General features: G+C 40.4%; 1 protein-coding gene across 1 annotated transcript; it reads right to left on the bottom strand.

The window, feature by feature from the left end:
- Window positions 1–631: 631 nt before the first annotated feature.
- On the bottom strand, window positions 632–6,706 carry LOC131465769 (uncharacterized). Its single transcript, XM_058638657.1, has 2 exons — window positions 6,338–6,706; window positions 632–5,704 (listed from the first exon to the last, which is right to left on the bottom strand). The coding sequence occupies exons 1-2, from the start codon at window positions 6,704–6,706 to the stop codon at window positions 692–694; spliced, it is 5,382 nt and encodes a 1,793-aa protein (XP_058494640.1). The 3' UTR covers window positions 632–691.
- Window positions 6,707–18,130: the final 11,424 nt, after the last annotated feature.

Below are 18,130 nucleotides of genomic sequence, written 5' to 3' on the forward strand. Positions count from 1 at the left end.
AACACAGAAGGAAAAGCAAAACCTGCATTAACAACAGCATATTATGACATCATTGCATAAAATGCTATTATGTCATAGAAAATGTTCGAATACTGTTGTAATGCAGGAAAAGAAACCTATCCATAAAACAAGTTACAAATACTTACACTGTTTGACTCACCTTTCCTGGACCTGGAACACCACAACAAGGACTCATCAGATGTGCAACACCTATGAGAAACAGGATAGGAACAGGCACAAACAGCAAAACACAACAGAAACAAACACAGCCCCAACACCTAAAAAACCCACTACATTGATAGTCCAAACACTAACAATACACAGTGATGTGAATCCAAAGAATCCTAGCAACACAACAAGTAATCTCAAACAAAACTATCATGATCAAATTTGCTCTGCAAAGTGCAAAGACTTAATTCGAGCCAATTTCTGCCCCCTCCTCATGATTACCTCCTAAATAAAACAGTGGCAAGTTCTCCAACTCTGCCCGGCGGCTACCTAAGTCAGGGTACTTCACTACTGATGCAGTTACCCAGTCAAATGCACAAATGAACAGCAACAACGACAACAAATCTACCACTAACAAACCATGAGGACTTTAAAATACACATTAACAATTACCGTACCTCTCTCAGCCTCTTATCAAATCAAGCACATAACACATGATCTTACAACTGTAACAAACAAATAACTACAGTTCCTCATCTTCCTCATCATCATCATCTACAACCGTCAAAGTACACAAAATCCCCTCATGATCACTAAAGTAAGTGGGACAAACAACAGACCCAACAACATACTGTGAGGACTTTAAATACACATGATCTATTAAAGTACCTCTCTCTGTGGTTGGTTCTGAGACGTCCTGAACAAAGCCTCTGTCAGTTACAAATTTGCAGATTGATGATGATTTTAAAATGTCATCATTGAAATCTCCCATGATTGTGATAGTTTCACACTGTGGATCGAGCCAATCAATTAATTTGCCGAGATGTTCTTTAAACAAAGACATGGGATATGAAGGTGGTCTGTAAATCACGGCTACCAATATCTCATAACTAATGAATTTAAAAATTAAACATTCTAAATTTACATCAGGCATTTGGAGTCTTTCATATGCCACACTGTTTGAAGTGTACATGCCCACTCCACCATGTTGTTGTCCTTGCAAAGCAATTAAGGCCAGATTGTTGCTAGAATAGGACGAACTGCGAGGACAACTATGAAAAGTATAGCCATCAATGTTTAGTGTTTGGGCTGGTGGAGAAGCTGGTAGCCATGTTTCTGTAACAGCAATACAGTTAAGCTGCAAATGCTGTGTACATGTTGCCAAATCTGCAAGGTGAAGAGTTAAATTTTGTACATTCATCAAGAACACAGTGAATGTTTGTGTACTCAATCTGTGTTCTGTGAATACATTTTCTATCGGGAATTTGGGCATATTCTGAATTGCATCCTTAATGTCGTCCTTGCAATATATTGCTTTCTCTTTGAAATCTTGAATTATCAATCCTGACAAATTTCTAACACGACTTAATGCAACATAGGCTTGCCCAGCTGAAAATACCCTCTCAAGACAAACCACAGCTTCATCAACAGTAATACCCTGAACTTTGTGTACTGTAACAGCCCATGCCAGTTTAAGGGGAAACTGTCGTCTCATGCCACCATTTTTTGTAGCCCTTTCCTCTTCTGGTTCAATGGCTGTAGAACCAATTAAATCTATGGGAACATTTGGTGACTCCTTCCTCCTCTGTGCACCCACATGCTCGTCATCAAACTTCACATAGATTTTAAGAGGAAAGTCACTAGTCTCTGACCTAATTATATCTGTTACAGTGCCACAAACACCATTCACTAGACCATCCATTACATCGATATTTTTGATTAACATCACCCGTGCATCCCTGCCAAGCAACAACTTCTCAGCCAAACACGTGTGAGAAGTGTTGGCATGATGTCGACCTTTCAGCTCAAGGTTCCCTGTTTTCTTGCTATTCACGTAATCTTTAGCATTTATCTCGACATAGTCGAGACAGGTCTCCCTTAACTGCAGAGTATTGTGCCCATTTACTTGCATATTTGTTGGGAAAATGTGTAAAGCTGGGCTGACTTCACCGGTTTCACAATTTTTCAAAATGTCTACGTCACTCTGCAGCATGGGGGTACCCTTTGAACGAGTTCTAACTCTGTTCAACAGCTGTGCAAAAACACCATCCTTCTGTCTGACTATCTCAGTCAGCTCAACAACACTAAAACTAGACCACAAGTTGATGGGTCCATTGTCAATGTACAGAGGTTTACCTCGGACTGGAGGAAGCTGGAAAAAATCTCCAACAGCAATCACGCTGACTTTCCCAAATGGGGAATAGTCACCGGTCTGTTTAATTTGCCTCAATCTGCCGTGAATATAAGCTAAGAGGTTATGGTCCACCATTGATATCTCATCAATAATCAATATCTGCAAATCAACATATTTAGCCCGCAAAGAATTGAGCTTCTCTTCACCCAAAGGGATGTATGGCAAGCGCACATCCTTTCCAATGCTAAACGTGCTGTGTATAGTTGATGCATGCAAATTGTATGCAGCAATCCCAGTGGGAGCGGTTAACAAGACACAAATGTTGTCAGGTAGACGACACACTGGTGACAATAACCTCGTTGCCTCATATTGAATGGCCTTGATCAAATGACTCTTCCCTGTCCCTGCACCACCTGTGATGAACACATGAAAGGGATCAGGGTTTTGACCGTTGATCTTGGCCAAACACCACTGACGAATTTCATAGAAAATAGACAGCTGTGTTTCATTCAAAGACCTAATCAAAGCCAATCCGTCACTTCTGCACATGATGTTGCTTTTCTTTTCCAAATGTGCAACCTGTTCACTAGTGACTGCCAAATCTGGAATGTTTTCGGTTTCGTTTTCCTCCACAACCTGTCTGCTCTCTGTCCGTTCCTGATTGCTATCAGCTCGCTCGATCTCTTGCTCTGGGCACAGTTGAGCCCAGGCATCTTCAAATTCATCGCTGAGATCTACTGATTCCTGGATATTAGTCAATATTGCTGAGTCTATTTTTTCAAACCTGCCTCTGTTTTGGTCAACCACTGATTTGACAGACTGCAATGACCCATCACTCAACCTAACATGACCATCACCATAAAACAGTTCAAACGATTCAAAATTTGGAGGCTTTAACTGCTCGTCTACACGATAGGGCAAAAACAACTGCAAAATAGACATGTGAAATAATTCTGAATTTTTGGTCTCAGAAACACGCATATAACGAACAACTGCCGGTTGCGTTCGTGTTCTTTTTGTGACAAAACCGCAATTATTGTTCAATTTAATTGGGTTCTTGGATTTTTGATTTTTGGTCAGAATACGATATTCTGAAGCAAATGTTGCTATGCACATGTTATTAAATGTGCTGTCGTTTGGTCGATTCTTGTAACGCTCAACCAAACTAGTCATCCACATGTCTGAAGTGGTAAGTTCATTTGCAGTTGCTTTTTCCCTCAACACATTTATAGGCAGGCTCATTTTCACAACATTTTCCCCTGTTGGGACAAACACAACGTTCCTAGAATTTTCCCTGAGATGCATGTTTGTTAATCTATAAACTGCCTCTTGAGCACACACATCTCTGTTGTGAAGATAAACACTGCCCAAGTTTTTCAATGCTTGTTTTGCACTGACATTACCTTTACTAGCCTCTTTCTGGGCATTTGCCAACAACAATCCCATCTCCCGCTCTGCCTTGGAAATGTAAGAAATGATGTAGACAATGCAGGCATATGCATCAACCACATACTGGATGTCCAAATTTGCATTCCAGCATTTTAGCAGTGGTTTACTATACTGATTAATCCAAACTTCATTAGGCTGCCTTTTTAAAACAACGTGTGTTTTTCTGGCACAACGTTTGTATGCAGCCTCAAAAAGGGCTTGATTGATACCCAAAGATTGAAACAAATTTTCTGTGGTATCAAAGGTAAGGTCCTCATTTGACAGAGCACTCTTGATAGCTTTCAAAATGTTAGAGGCAAGCTCTTTATCCATCTTCTCAGGCTTGTCCTGACCCTGTTTCCCACATGTGCATATTACCTGATTTGTGTTGACATCAACATTCTTACATTGGCACATGTTTTTGGATGCCTCATCTTCTGTGGTGCGGCACACAAATGTCTGTGAGGAAGCAGGTCTGGGAAAGTTGAACCGACAAACAGTTTTATTCTTCCTACACGTCTTTGAATGCCTCTTTGAATGTTGCTGCACAGATGTCACAATGTCAAGTAAACCTTCGTCTTGTGAAGGTAGTTCACATGTTACATACTTGTCGATGAACTGAACTACCTCTTCATCTGTGTTTTCGTCTATCTTGGGGGCATTCTCAATCCAAAACAGACAATGAACATGAGGCGAACCTCGCTGCTGAAATTCCACTCGGTAAAAGTAGTCAATAATTTTACCGATTGGATGCAATGGAGACTTGAGAACCTCATTCAGAAAAACATGCCAGCGGAAATCAAACATCCTGGCAGCAGTGACAGGATTACGTCGGAGCAGGTCACATCTGTCTGCCCACTCCAAACTTTCTACTGTCTGAGTTCTCCCTTCCTGCTTCAGAATACTGTGCAGAAGATTAGTCCACCGCAGATCAGCAGAAGAAAATGAACAGAACCACGTAGGAATACCCAGCTGACGAACACAAGCAATCAAGTCACGCTGTACTCCTTGCCAAAAAGACGGGGTACCTCTGATCGGTTTGAGAAAACGATACCCTTCATCATACTGCAACAGCTTCTTCAAAGACTCGTCATCTTTCAACAAGCGGTTGCTCACCTTTTGTGTCGTACCGTCTCCCTTTCCTTTTCGTAAGGCAATCGACACACTGGACACAACCTGTTGAATTTCAGACATGTACTGACCAAAAAAGATGTACTCTACATTCTGAGCAAACCTGCTATCAGCATGTAGAATCCTATTGTTAAGATATCGTGACATTGTCAAACGATATGGCCTACTCTCATGATAGGTGTTGTGTCCCAGGGGGAACAACACTGGGAAGCATTTGGCTTCATTTGCAAGATCAGACAGCATTTTCACAGGACTGTTCCCTTCTCCTGGAGCCAGATTCAGTATATCGTCAAAATACTGATCCAGAGCTTCCTGACCAACATCAACAGGCAAGAGACAGGTGTCCTGGAACATACAGTGCTGCTGTCGATCATGCAAAAGTTCATCTTCACCCTCTAAAGTTGCATCACCACTTTCTACTGTGTCACACAATCTTTCCTGTCTTTTCTCCTGGCTCAGCATATCATCAAAATACTGATCTAGGGATTCCTCCTCAACATCAACAGCCATGGAGCAAGTGTCCTGTAACATACAGTCCTGCTGTCCATCATGCAAAATCTGGTCTTCAACATCTGCCATTTCCTCACTACATCCTCCTCTAGCATCACTACCTACTTCTACATCCTCTACATCTGGTTGTCTGCCTAATTCATTGAGCCACTCCTCATTAAACTCAATGTCTTTATAATGCACATTAGCCTGTTTTAAATACCGCAAGGCTTCCCTAATGTGCATAGTGTCAACATACTGATACCTGTAATGCCCTTTGTAAGTTAGCTTACGTTTCAGTTTTACAGGTAGCAAAGACCCTTCCATAGTGGAACGGGGCAGCACATTGCTAGTCTGAACAATGTTAGCTGGAACACATGTCACAGGACCATGTACTCCATTTTGCCCGCCTTTAGGCAATGCCAACATTTTCATGAAGGGAATATGTAATGCAATCAAGTGCTGCTCTAAACTATTTAAACATGACAACTCAGATGGAACAGGATGAACCTCTAACCTATTTGTTACACTTTCCGGTGGCATTTCACCTCTGTTAACCTTACCATGACATGCGTAACAAATCCATAGCTGACCTTTAGCTGTATCCACCCAGTGACATGGCATCACACACTCATCATTACAATGATGTAAATAATCTTCTGTTATGCATTTCTTGGCAATTGCAGCTGAGTTTTTACTCTTACTGTAATCATCTATCCTACAATTTAGAACCTGATGTCTAAACGACAATCTATGGCAGACGCAACACACGAAATCTGGACCGTCTCTGACTTTGTCCAAAAATTTCTCCATCAGAAAATCAAAATGCTTTGACTTTTCTTTAATTTCTTGCATCCTCTTCCTGTTACATGCTGCAACACGCCTCCTATGCTCATGATTTCCATGGTACTTCCGTGTACTCATGGCTTTTACGTTCTGCCTGTGCTTTTCATCTCTACAGTATTTTTGTTTGCTCATGGCCTTTACATTGTGTCTGTGCTCTTCATCTTTGCTGTATTTCTGTTTGCTCAGGGCTTTTACAGTCTTCCTGTGCGCTTCATCTTTACTGTATTTCTGTTTGCTCAGGGCTTTTACAGTCTTCCTGTGCTCTTCATATTTACTGTATTTCTGTTTGCTCAGGGCTTTTACAGTCTTCCTGTGCTCTTCATCTTTGCTGTATTTCTGTTTGCTCAGGGCTTTTACAGTCTTCCTGTGCTCTTCATCTTTGCTGTATTTCTGTTTGCTCAGGGCTTTTACAGTCTTCCTGTGCTCTTCATCTTTGCTGTATTTCTGTTTGCTCAGGGCCTTTAAAGTGTCCCTGTGCTTTTCATCTTTACTATATTTTTCTTTGCTCATGGATTTTAAAGTCGCCCTGTGTGCTTCATTTTCATGATATTTCTTCTTGAGTCTTTGAATATCTCTCTCTCTATGTGAAACATTTTCCCGATACTTCCTTTTAATTTTATCATTTACTTTCACCCTATGTAAAACATTTTCATGATATTGGACTTTCTTTTGGGTTGTTTTTTTCCTGTTTATGTACTTTGAAACACAAATGCCAATATTTTCTACACTTTCTGTTTCTACCGGACATGAAAATGTTTTGGTACTCTGTCTAAGATTGTACACTTTGGAAAAAGACACAGCGTTTTTGCAATGACCATAGCAACTCTGTTGTTCAGGCACATGAACACAAACAACAACGTCATAGTGGTTGCCACTTTTATTTTCCAAGTAGATGCACTCTGAAGAAATGCAACTACTGCAAGTATATTCAAGCCACCGGCCATTGTGACATGTGAAGATATTCACACCTAAATAATCTGCCGTGGCTTGAATCTCAACCTCAGTAGCCCAGCTTCCAGCATACTGCATCCTACTGTCCTGAAGGTACTGTGCAATCGAAGAATACTCATCTCTTAAGATATTCTCGTATTCAACCGAGTCCGATTGTAGCTGCTTCACAGCAGCATTTCGGATCTTCTTGTGGCTTTTCTGTGAACCACTCACAGCTTGGGACACTGCTCTGAAGAAACAGTTCCCATCAGCCACAATGCTCTCAGTCCTACATGGACTCCCCAACGGACCAACTGATGTAGACACTGGTGCAAGGAGTTTCTCATAATCCACATTCAGCTGTCTACATACAGCCTGGGCAACATATTTGCCAATGGGATTAAACTGGAGCTGTTTAGGATTCACATCACCAACACATTCAACATCGGAATCATCCACAGTGACACACCTATCACTGCTTCTGACTGGGGCTGTGTAACTCACCGTAACACTGGCAATCTCAAATGCACTGTTGCTTAAACCAAGGGCTTCAGCCAAAGCACAGATGTGATCTTGAACACCTTCAAGACTGCTGAAATAGGACACAATGCTTTGTCCACACCCAGAAATGTCTGGCATTCCAGCAGCATCACGCGAATGGGAATCAACAAACGCATAGTGGCCATTCTGACTAATGATTGCATACGTACTGCCACACACTGTCAGAAGACATGTGTCATACGTAGCAAACATCTTTTCCAGTCCCTTTTCAAGAGTGTGACAATGACCACCCTCGATCAGGGACACATCAACCCCACCTAAAGCTCCACTGGCCACTTCGGGATATTCAAAGTAACAGGTCTGCCCATCAATCACCCACTGTTTGGGCAGCTCTGAAACACACAAAATTTCATACCCCGCACTGATCACGTTGCCTTCTCGCAATGATGTGTACAACTCGTCCCCCAAAAGGAGAACAGTGTCCACATCTCGAGTTTGCCAGGAAAACACAGTGCTGTCTGTGTGTTTGGCAAGGCTTACTAAAGCCACAGCCATACACTGTACTCCTGCAAATTCAAACAGACCCTCCCCCTGATGAAATGATCCTTGTACTGCATGACCATCCACCCTGGGAGGACTGTGATCCTCTGGCTCAGTTGCACCATCACAGTCAACCTGAGCCTGAACCTGAACCTGAACCTCAACCTCAACCTGAACCTGAGTCTGAACTGGAGCCCCAACAGAAGTACTGGGCTCATTCACATCTGTGGACGGGTAAGGAAGAAAAGCATCACTCTGACCTTTGCTGGATCTTTGTGTGTGCTGACCCTCCTCCTCCACTACCACATCCATGGCATGAAATGGCTCCACAGACTCCTCCCCCACACGCGGTGCTGCCTCCACCTAGGAAAAAAAACAATACAACAGTGTGAAAAAAGTCACATGTACTTTCATTATTACTACTAAAAAAGCTCTTCTACTCAAGACAAGTAATTTCAAATACCTTAAATGTTGGACAATAAAAAGAAAATGACAAACCTGCTTCTGTGCCAGAGGCCTGCGGGAAGCAGTAGTTCTCCTGCGTCGCTCCACCACTTTCTAATGACAGAAAAACAAATTTCAATTTTTACAGCAGTCTTACTTTTTAGTTATGGCCATTAAAAAGACAAAGACATGCATTGGACAATCATGGACAGAAGTGACCTAATATAATTAATATACTGTATTTATCAGCAAAAAATATCAAGTTCAGAATAATAATAATAGAAAAACACAATGAAATGGTGTTTAAAAACATAATTTCCTTACCACCACAGCCCTTGTAGGTAAGGGCCACTCCTCCTCTAGCTCCACCTTGGGAAAAAAACCAAAAACGAATAAGGTAGCTGAATGAGTTGTATGTTTTTCCAGACTTTATTTCTCTACAAAATAAAAGATGCTTGTCAGACCTGCTGCCTCTCCCGGGTCTTCTTGGGAGCAAGAGCCCTGCGGCGACGATCCACCTTCTTATGTAGGAAAAGTGAAACGTTATAAAGGTATAGCTTTTGCTGTCGTGACAGTTACCCTTTAAAAGGAAATCATCAGTCAATAGACACAACTGGCATCAAATTACCATTCGTTGCTTTTGGACAGCTGGATGATCCACAGGGTCACCAAGGTCAGCCGGACGGACCTGGTTCATGGACTCCAGAATGGCTGGGCTGAACCACACAGGTGTAAGCGGGATGCAACACTCCTTGTGAGACAAAGGCAAAACGTAAACAGTGATATACTCAATAAATAATCCTATTGATTATTAATTACAAATATTACTTGATAGCTGAATATAGGCAAGCAAAATAAAACAAGCAAACCTTAAGCTGAATCATCCCCCTCTTGGGAGCATCAGGAGACAGTGGCACTGGGGAGCTCCTCTGTAATGACAAACAGTTTAGATTGTATTAGATAAATATGTACATTTTGACCATTACTGCAATAAAATGAGAAATGTTTCTCAAAACAAAACCAAAAAGTATTCAACTCATTTACCTTCTTGCGTGGTCCAACCAGCGTCCAATCCAATGGGTTGCGTGCTGGACGAGGGGAGCGGATCTTTCCCCTCACAACAACTCTGGGACCTGGGCGTGGAGGAGGAGATGGAGTGGGTGGCGGAGTGCTGGGACGAACCTCCACCTCAGCAGCTGTCTCCAGCAGCCGATCTGAGATTTCCCACACCACGTCCGCCAGGAGCTCCATTCCTGGTCTTTCGCTCAGGTGCACCTGCAAAAATATAGAGCATAAACACAAATTTACAAATTAGACTTTATTGTCAAATATAATTTGCCTGGACAATAAGCTTTGTGATATTAACTTACGCCATCCCAACTCCACAGATCAAGGCGATGAAGAGGAAAATACTCCACAAGGGAGTAGTACCTCACACCTAAAAAAAAAAAAAAACAAAAAAAAAAACACAACAACATGAATTGAACATATCCATTTATTTTTTAATTTAGGATCGTCTTGAAGCTTCTCCTGCTCAGCTACAAGTCTCTCCATTCCCTTGCAGCACATAATCTCTCCAACCTCAATGTCAACCGTCACTCTCCTCTCCACACCTGCAGGCAAAACTTTGGCAACAGGGCTACTTGCCATGCTCCAACTGTGGAGTCATTTCATTCAGTGTTGAAGCGACACTTGTGTTTTGTTCTGATTTGTCTCTTTTCTACTTGTACAGTGACCTTGGGTTCCACGAAAGGCGCTTCATAAATCAAAGCTGTTATTATAATGTGATGAAAATCATAATTTCAAGCATGCAATAAGAGACAATTCATTATACATGCAACTTCACTTGAACTGAATTACATATTTAATTCAAGACATACCCTTGCGTGCTGCCACGCGATGAAACTCCTGACGAAAGAGTTCCTGGAGACCTGCGTCAACGGTCAGGCGTGGAGGGAAGTCCAGGACAAACACCTACATAATAAAAGTTTGTTTATTTATATAAATATTCTTCTGCAACATCCCATAAAACCACATTAATTCATTCCGTATAGTGAATAGGAAATAACAATATTAAAATAATTTTACCTTCGGCCACCGAGCGCAAGCGCTGGCAAGGAGCCTCTCGAAGTCGACCCCGGCCTCGTCCACGGTCCTGCTCGCAGTCAGGTTGTTGCTGGGGGCGAGAAGACAAACAAGGTCAGGTGTCCTAGGGAGGACCGCACTCACCAACTCAGTCCTCAGGTCCCTGGCACAGGCTCCAGGCGTCGACATGGCACCAAACGAAATGCCCCTCTCCGGCATCTTCACAAAGCCATCGACGATGGCCCTCAGGTGGGAGTCCCCGACAAGAAAAACAAACTGAAAACACAAAAATATTTTATAAAAGAATGAAATTGAAATAATTTCTCAGATCAAGTATCATGTTGGTAAATGTTACCGCAACAATACCTTCTTGTCGGGTGATTCGGCCGGGATGACCAGCTTGTGGCTCCTGCCGGTGAGGGACGAAACTGGCCATCTCCTCGCGGCATGGCGACGACCTGTACCACGGCCTTGTTAAATAGACATATAAACACACGTTACGACTTAAAAATATTAAAACAAGAGCTCATTCATGTATGGATGCAAATAAATAAATCAATTTTCCTCACACATTATAAAAATAAATGAATTAATGAATAAATAAATAAATAAATGAATAATAAAAAATTAGATGGCTACATACGTGGACAGGTGTCAACCACTGGTCCAGAAAGGCGGACCTCCATCCTCGCCCTGGCCGCCTTGGAGCGGTTGTGGCCCTTCAGACGAGGCATCTCCACCTAACCTACGAGACAGAAGCTCAAACAAAAAGGTGTAACAAGAATCTAATAGCAAAAAGTTGTATTAAATGTACTTGTACCTGTTTCTCTGAGCTCCGAAGTATCAGTCTGTGCTGTGATGATCGCTACCCTGACAAGAACAAGCACATAAGAATTTAATTAATATAACTTCAATTAAAAAAAAAAATAAAAATCACTGGCCTTTGACTCCTGGCACTACAAAAACATTAGTTTTCGATTTTGGAAAACTATAAGGATTCCTCTGGTCATTGTACACTGTCTGCAGTTTTAAGGATCGGTTTCGTTTTAAAACTATAAAATAAAAGTACCTAAATGCACCACAGTTCAAATACACTATCATGTAAAAGTACTTAAACACACCACAGTTTAAATACACTGCAATGTAAAAGTACTTAAATGCACCCCAATTACAAAAAAACCCTTAAACACATCATAATTAAAATACACTATCATGTAAAAGTACTTAAACGCACCACAGTTTAAATACACTGCAATGTAAAAGTACTTAAATGCACCCCAATTACAAAAAACCCTTAAACACATCATAATTAAAATACACTACAAAGTAAAAGTACTCAACTCATACTGAAACATACGATTCAGCTCTAAATGCGGTGTCTACTATATATGTCTATGCTCGCCACAACGCGCTGTTAACCAGCCGCAATGGTGGCGCCCGTGAACGCACATGTCTGGACGGACCATCGGACTGACGCGACATAGGAGTTTACATGCATAAAGTGCACCTCGGCCACAATAACTCCCGCGGATACATTAATCATTGGCTGTCAGCCATTTTCAACGCAGTGAATTGACATCTATAGCAGTCAATTGAAGCCAGCGAGTTAAATCACAGAGAGATTATGATGAAAGGTAATAGAGTCACAACAGAAACTAACAGAAGTAAATCTCTCAACAGGTTCACATCCCAATAAGCCCTTGACAGTAACAGTAAAAAATGAAATATACATAAAAATGAGATCACACCCGTTGTTGAACTGAAATAATAAACTTACATTCAGCAGTGACGCACACTGACACGGCAGCGCTGCATGATGAGCATCAGCGAGTGATTAAAGTAAAGCTGCGCTGCTGAGACTACTGAACCGGAATGCTATGCGCGCTTAAAGTAACACAGACGCACTCTACTGGGATGGAGAGTATTAAAGACAAAAATAACAATACTAATTAACTAAAACTTAAGAAGCCTTTCTAACACTGTGATTAAAATTGAAAAGAAAAGAAAAAATCCCAACCACGACTTTAAGATAAACTCGGATTAAAATTCAACAAACACACATTAAACTGAAAAGCAGCTACTTCCCCCAACAATATTTAAACAATTTCAAATGAAACGGCCACATTAAAAGTGCATTTCACACACACACGCACACACACACAAAAACGAAGCCCGTGAAGTGAAAAAAAAAAACACACACACACCAAAGTCTGACTCTATCACGAATTTAAGATAAAGTCGGATTAAAATTCCATAACACACACATTAAACTGAAAAGCAGCTACTTCACACACAATATTAAAACAATTTCAAATGAAACGGCCACATTAAAAGTGCATTTCACACACACACGCACACACACACAAAAACGAAGCCCGTGAAGTGAAAAAAAAAACCACACACACACCAAAGTCTGACTCTATCACGAATTTAACATAAAGTCGGATTACAATTCCATAACACACACATTAAACTGAAAAGCAGCTACTTCACACACAATATTACACTATTTTCAAATGAAACAGCCACATTAAAAGTGCATTTCACACACGCATACAAAAACGAAGCCCGCGAAGCGAAAAAAAAAACACACACACACCAAAGTCTGACTCTATCACGAATTTAAGATAAAGTCGGATTACAATTCCATAACACACACATTAAACTGAAAAGCAGCTACTTCCCACACAATATTAAAACAATTTCAAATGAAACGGCCACATTAAAAGTGCATTTCACACAAGCACGCACACACACGCATACACAAACGAAGCCAGCGAAGCGAAAAAAAAAAACACACACACACACCAAAGTCTGACTCTATCACGAATTTAAGATAAAGTCGGATTACAATTCCATAACACACACATTAAACTGAAAAGCAGCTACTTCACACACAATATTACACTATTTTCAAATGAAACGGCCACATTAAAAGTGCATTTCACATACGCACGCACACACACGCATACAAAAACGAAGCCCGCAAAGCGAAAAAAAACACACACACACCAAAGTCTGACTCTATCACGAATTTAAGATAAAGTCGGATTAAAATTCCATAACACACACATTAAACTGAAAAGCAGCTACTTCACACACAATATTAAAACAATTTCAAATGAAACGGCCACATTAAAAGTGCATTTCACACACACGCACACACACACAAAAACGAAGCCCGTGAAGTGAAAAAAAAAACCACACACACACCAAAGTCTGACTCTATCACGAATTTAACATAAAGTCGGATTACAATTCCATAACACACACATTAAACTGAAAAGCAGCTACTTCACACACAATATTACACTATTTTCAAATGAAACAGCCACATTAAAAGTGCATTTCACACACGCATACAAAAACGAAGCCTGCGAAGCGAAAAAAAAAACACACACACACCAAAGTCTGACTCTATCACGAATTTAAGATAAAGTCGGATTACAATTCCATAACACACACATTAAACTGAAAAGCAGCTACTTCACACACAATATTACACTATTTTCAAATGAAACAGCCACATTAAAAGTGCATTTCACACACGCACTCACACACACGCATCCAAAAACGAAGCCCGCGAAGCAAAAAAAAAAAAACACACACACACACCAAAGTCTGACTCTATCACGAATTTGAGATAAAGTCGGATTACAATTCCATAACACACACATTAAACTGAAAAGCAGCTACTTCACACACAATATTAAAACAATTTCAAATGAAACGGCCACATTAAAAGTGCATTTCACACAAGCACGCACACACACATACACAAACGAAGCCAGCGAAGCGAAAAAAAAAACACACACACACCAAAGTCTGACTCTATCACGAATTTAAGATAAAGTCGGATTACAATTCCATAACACACACATTAAACTGAAAAGCAGCTACTTCACACACAATATTACACTATTTTCAAATGAAACAGCCACATTAAAAGTGCATTTCACACACGCACACACACATACAAAAACGAAGCCCGCAAAGCGAAAAAAAAAACCACACACACACCAAAGTCTGACTCTATCACGAATTTAAGATAAAGTCGGATTACAATTCCATAACACACACATTAAACTGAAAAGCAGCTACTTCACACACAATATTACACTATTTTCAAATGAAACAGCCACATTAAAAGTGCATTTCACACAAGCACGCACACACACGCATACAAAAACGAAGCCCGCAAAGCGAAAAAAAAACCACACACACACCAAAGTCTGACTCTATCACGAATTTAAGATAAAGTCGGATTACAATTCCATAACACACACATTAAACTGAAAAGCAGCTACTTCCCACACAATATTAAAACAATTTCAAATGAAACGGCCACATTAAAAGTGCATTTCACACAAGCACGCACACACACGCATACACAAACGAAGCCAGCGAAGCGAAAAAAAAAAACACACACACACACCAAAGTCTGACTCTATCACGAATTTAAGATAAAGTCGGATTACAATTCCATAACACACACATTAAACTGAAAAGCAGCTACTTCACACACAATATTACACTATTTTCAAATGAAACGGCCACATTAAAAGTGCATTTCACATACGCACGCACACACACGCATACAAAAACGAAGCCCGCAAAGCGAAAAAAAACACACACACACCAAAGTCTGACTCTATCACGAATTTAAGATAAAGTCGGATTAAAATTCCATAACACACACATTAAACTGAAAAGCAGCTACTTCACACACAATATTAAAACAATTTCAAATGAAACGGCCACATTAAAAGTGCATTTCACACACACGCACACACACACAAAAACGAAGCCCGTGAAGTGAAAAAAAAAACCACACACACACCAAAGTCTGACTCTATCACGAATTTAACATAAAGTCGGATTACAATTCCATAACACACACATTAAACTGAAAAGCAGCTACTTCACACACAATATTACACTATTTTCAAATGAAACAGCCACATTAAAAGTGCATTTCACACACGCATACAAAAACAAAGCCTGCGAAGCGAAAAAAAAAACACACACACACCAAAGTCTGACTCTATCACGAATTTAAGATAAAGTCGGATTACAATTCCATAACACACACATTAAACTGAAAAGCAGCTACTTCACACACAATATTACACTATTTTCAAATGAAACAGCCACATTAAAAGTGCATTTCACACACGCACTCACACACACGCATCCAAAAACGAAGCCCGCGAAGCAAAAAAAAAAAAACACACACACACACCAAAGTCTGACTCTATCACGAATTTGAGATAAAGTCGGATTACAATTCCATAACACACACATTAAACTGAAAAGCAGCTACTTCACACACAATATTAAAACAATTTCAAATGAAACGGCCACATTAAAAGTGCATTTCACACACACACGCACACACACACAAAAACGAAGCCCGCGAAGCGAAAAAAAAAACACACACACACCAAAGTCTGACTCTATCACGAATTTGAGATAAAGTCGGATTACAATTCCATAACACACACATTAAACTGAAAAGCAGCTACTTCACACACAATATTAAAACAATTTCAAATGAAACGGCCACATTAAAAGTGCATTTCACACAAGCACGCACACACACATACACAAACGAAGCCAGCGAAGCGAAAAAAAAAACACACACACACCAAAGTCTGACTCTATCACGAATTTAAGATAAAGTCGGATTACAATTCCATAACACACACATTAAACTGAAAAGCAGCTACTTCACACACAATATTACACTATTTTCAAATGAAACAGCCACATTAAAAGTGCATTTCACACACGCACACACACATACAAAAACGAAGCCCGCAAAGCGAAAAAAAAAACCACACACACACCAAAGTCTGACTCTATCACGAATTTAAGATAAAGTCGGATTACAATTCCATAACACACACATTAAACTGAAAAGCAGCTACTTCACACACAATATTACACTATTTTCAAATGAAACAGCCACATTAAAAGTGCATTTCACACAAGCACGCACACACACGCATACAAAAACGAAGCCCGCAAAGCGAAAAAAAAACCACACACACACCAAAGTCTGACTCTATCACGAATTTAAGATAAAGTCGGATTACAATTCCATAACCCACACATTAAACTGAAAAGCAGCTACTTCACACACAATATTACACTATTTTCAAATGAAACAGCCACATTAAAAGTGCATTTCACACACGCACACACACATACAAAAACGAAGCCCGCAAAGCGAAAAAAAAAACCACACACACACCAAAGTCTGACTCTATCACGAATTTAAGATAAAGTCGGATTACAATTCCATAACCCACACATTAAACTGAAAAGCAGCTACTTCACACACAATATTACACTATTTTCAAATGAAACAGCCACATTAAAAGTGCATTTCACACACGCACACACACATACAAAAATGAAGCCCGCAAAGCGAAAAAAAAAACCACACACACACCAAAGTCTGACTCTATCACGAATTTAAGATAAAGTCGGATTACAATTCCATAACACACACATTAAACTGAAAAGCAGCTACTTCACACACAATATTACACTATTTTCAAATGAAACAGCCACATTAAAAGTGCATTTCACACACACACGCACACACACGCATACAAAAATGAAGCCCGCAAAGCGAAAAAAAAAACCACACACACACCAAAGTCTGACTCTATCACGAATTTAAGATAAAGTCGGATTACAATTCCATAACACACACATTAAACTGAAAAGCAGCTACTTCACACACAATATTACACTATTTTCAAATGAAACAGCCACATTAAAGCACATTACTCTCACACGCACACACGCGCACACACACAAAACCAAATTACTTATTAAATAAGATAACTCACCAGTTGTTGAGCTGAAGAAAGTCGTCAATAGATCCTGTAATGTCCTCAAACGAAGTAGATATGATGAAATGGTCCAAAAAGGTATTCCAAAGTCTCGAACAAAGTAATCCAACAAATTCAATGCCTTTCACAGAATCTGGTAGAGCAAGGGTCTGCAGTCGAGGGGGGTCCAGGTTATTTATAGTAGGGAGGCGGGAGCTTCAAGCATTGACCAATCACAGTGTGACACTGTGGTGGTGTGATGATTGAGCACCACACCCTCTGCCACACACATACAGAGAGAGTGAAGATTGAATGCCACACCCTCTGCAGCACACACACACAGAGCCAATTACACACACACACACACACACACACACATACCTCTGCCTAACTTTCACAGAAACTTCTAGAAGCTTCAAGCCTTGACCAATCACAGTGGGACACTGTGGTGTTGTTTTGATTTGAACACCACACCCTCTGCCACACACACACACACAGAGTGAAGATTGAACACCACACCCTCTGCCACTCACACACGCACATACCTCTGCCTAACTTTCACAGAAACTGCTAGAAGCTTCAAGCCTTG

Source organism: Solea solea, chromosome 9 (assembly GCF_958295425.1).
Source record: "Solea solea chromosome 9, fSolSol10.1, whole genome shotgun sequence".
NCBI classification, from domain to species: domain Eukaryota; kingdom Metazoa; phylum Chordata; class Actinopteri; order Pleuronectiformes; family Soleidae; genus Solea; species Solea solea.

Coding starts and splice junctions, on each gene's coding strand:
- LOC131465769 (XM_058638657.1), bottom strand. CDS start 6,706: ATGAGCAAAGAAAAATATAGTAAAGATGAAAAGCACAGGGACACTTTA. Junction 5,705..6,337: donor ATGAAGAGCACAGACACAAT/GTAAAGGCCATG, acceptor AACATTGTTCAG/ACTAGCAATGTGCTGCCCCG.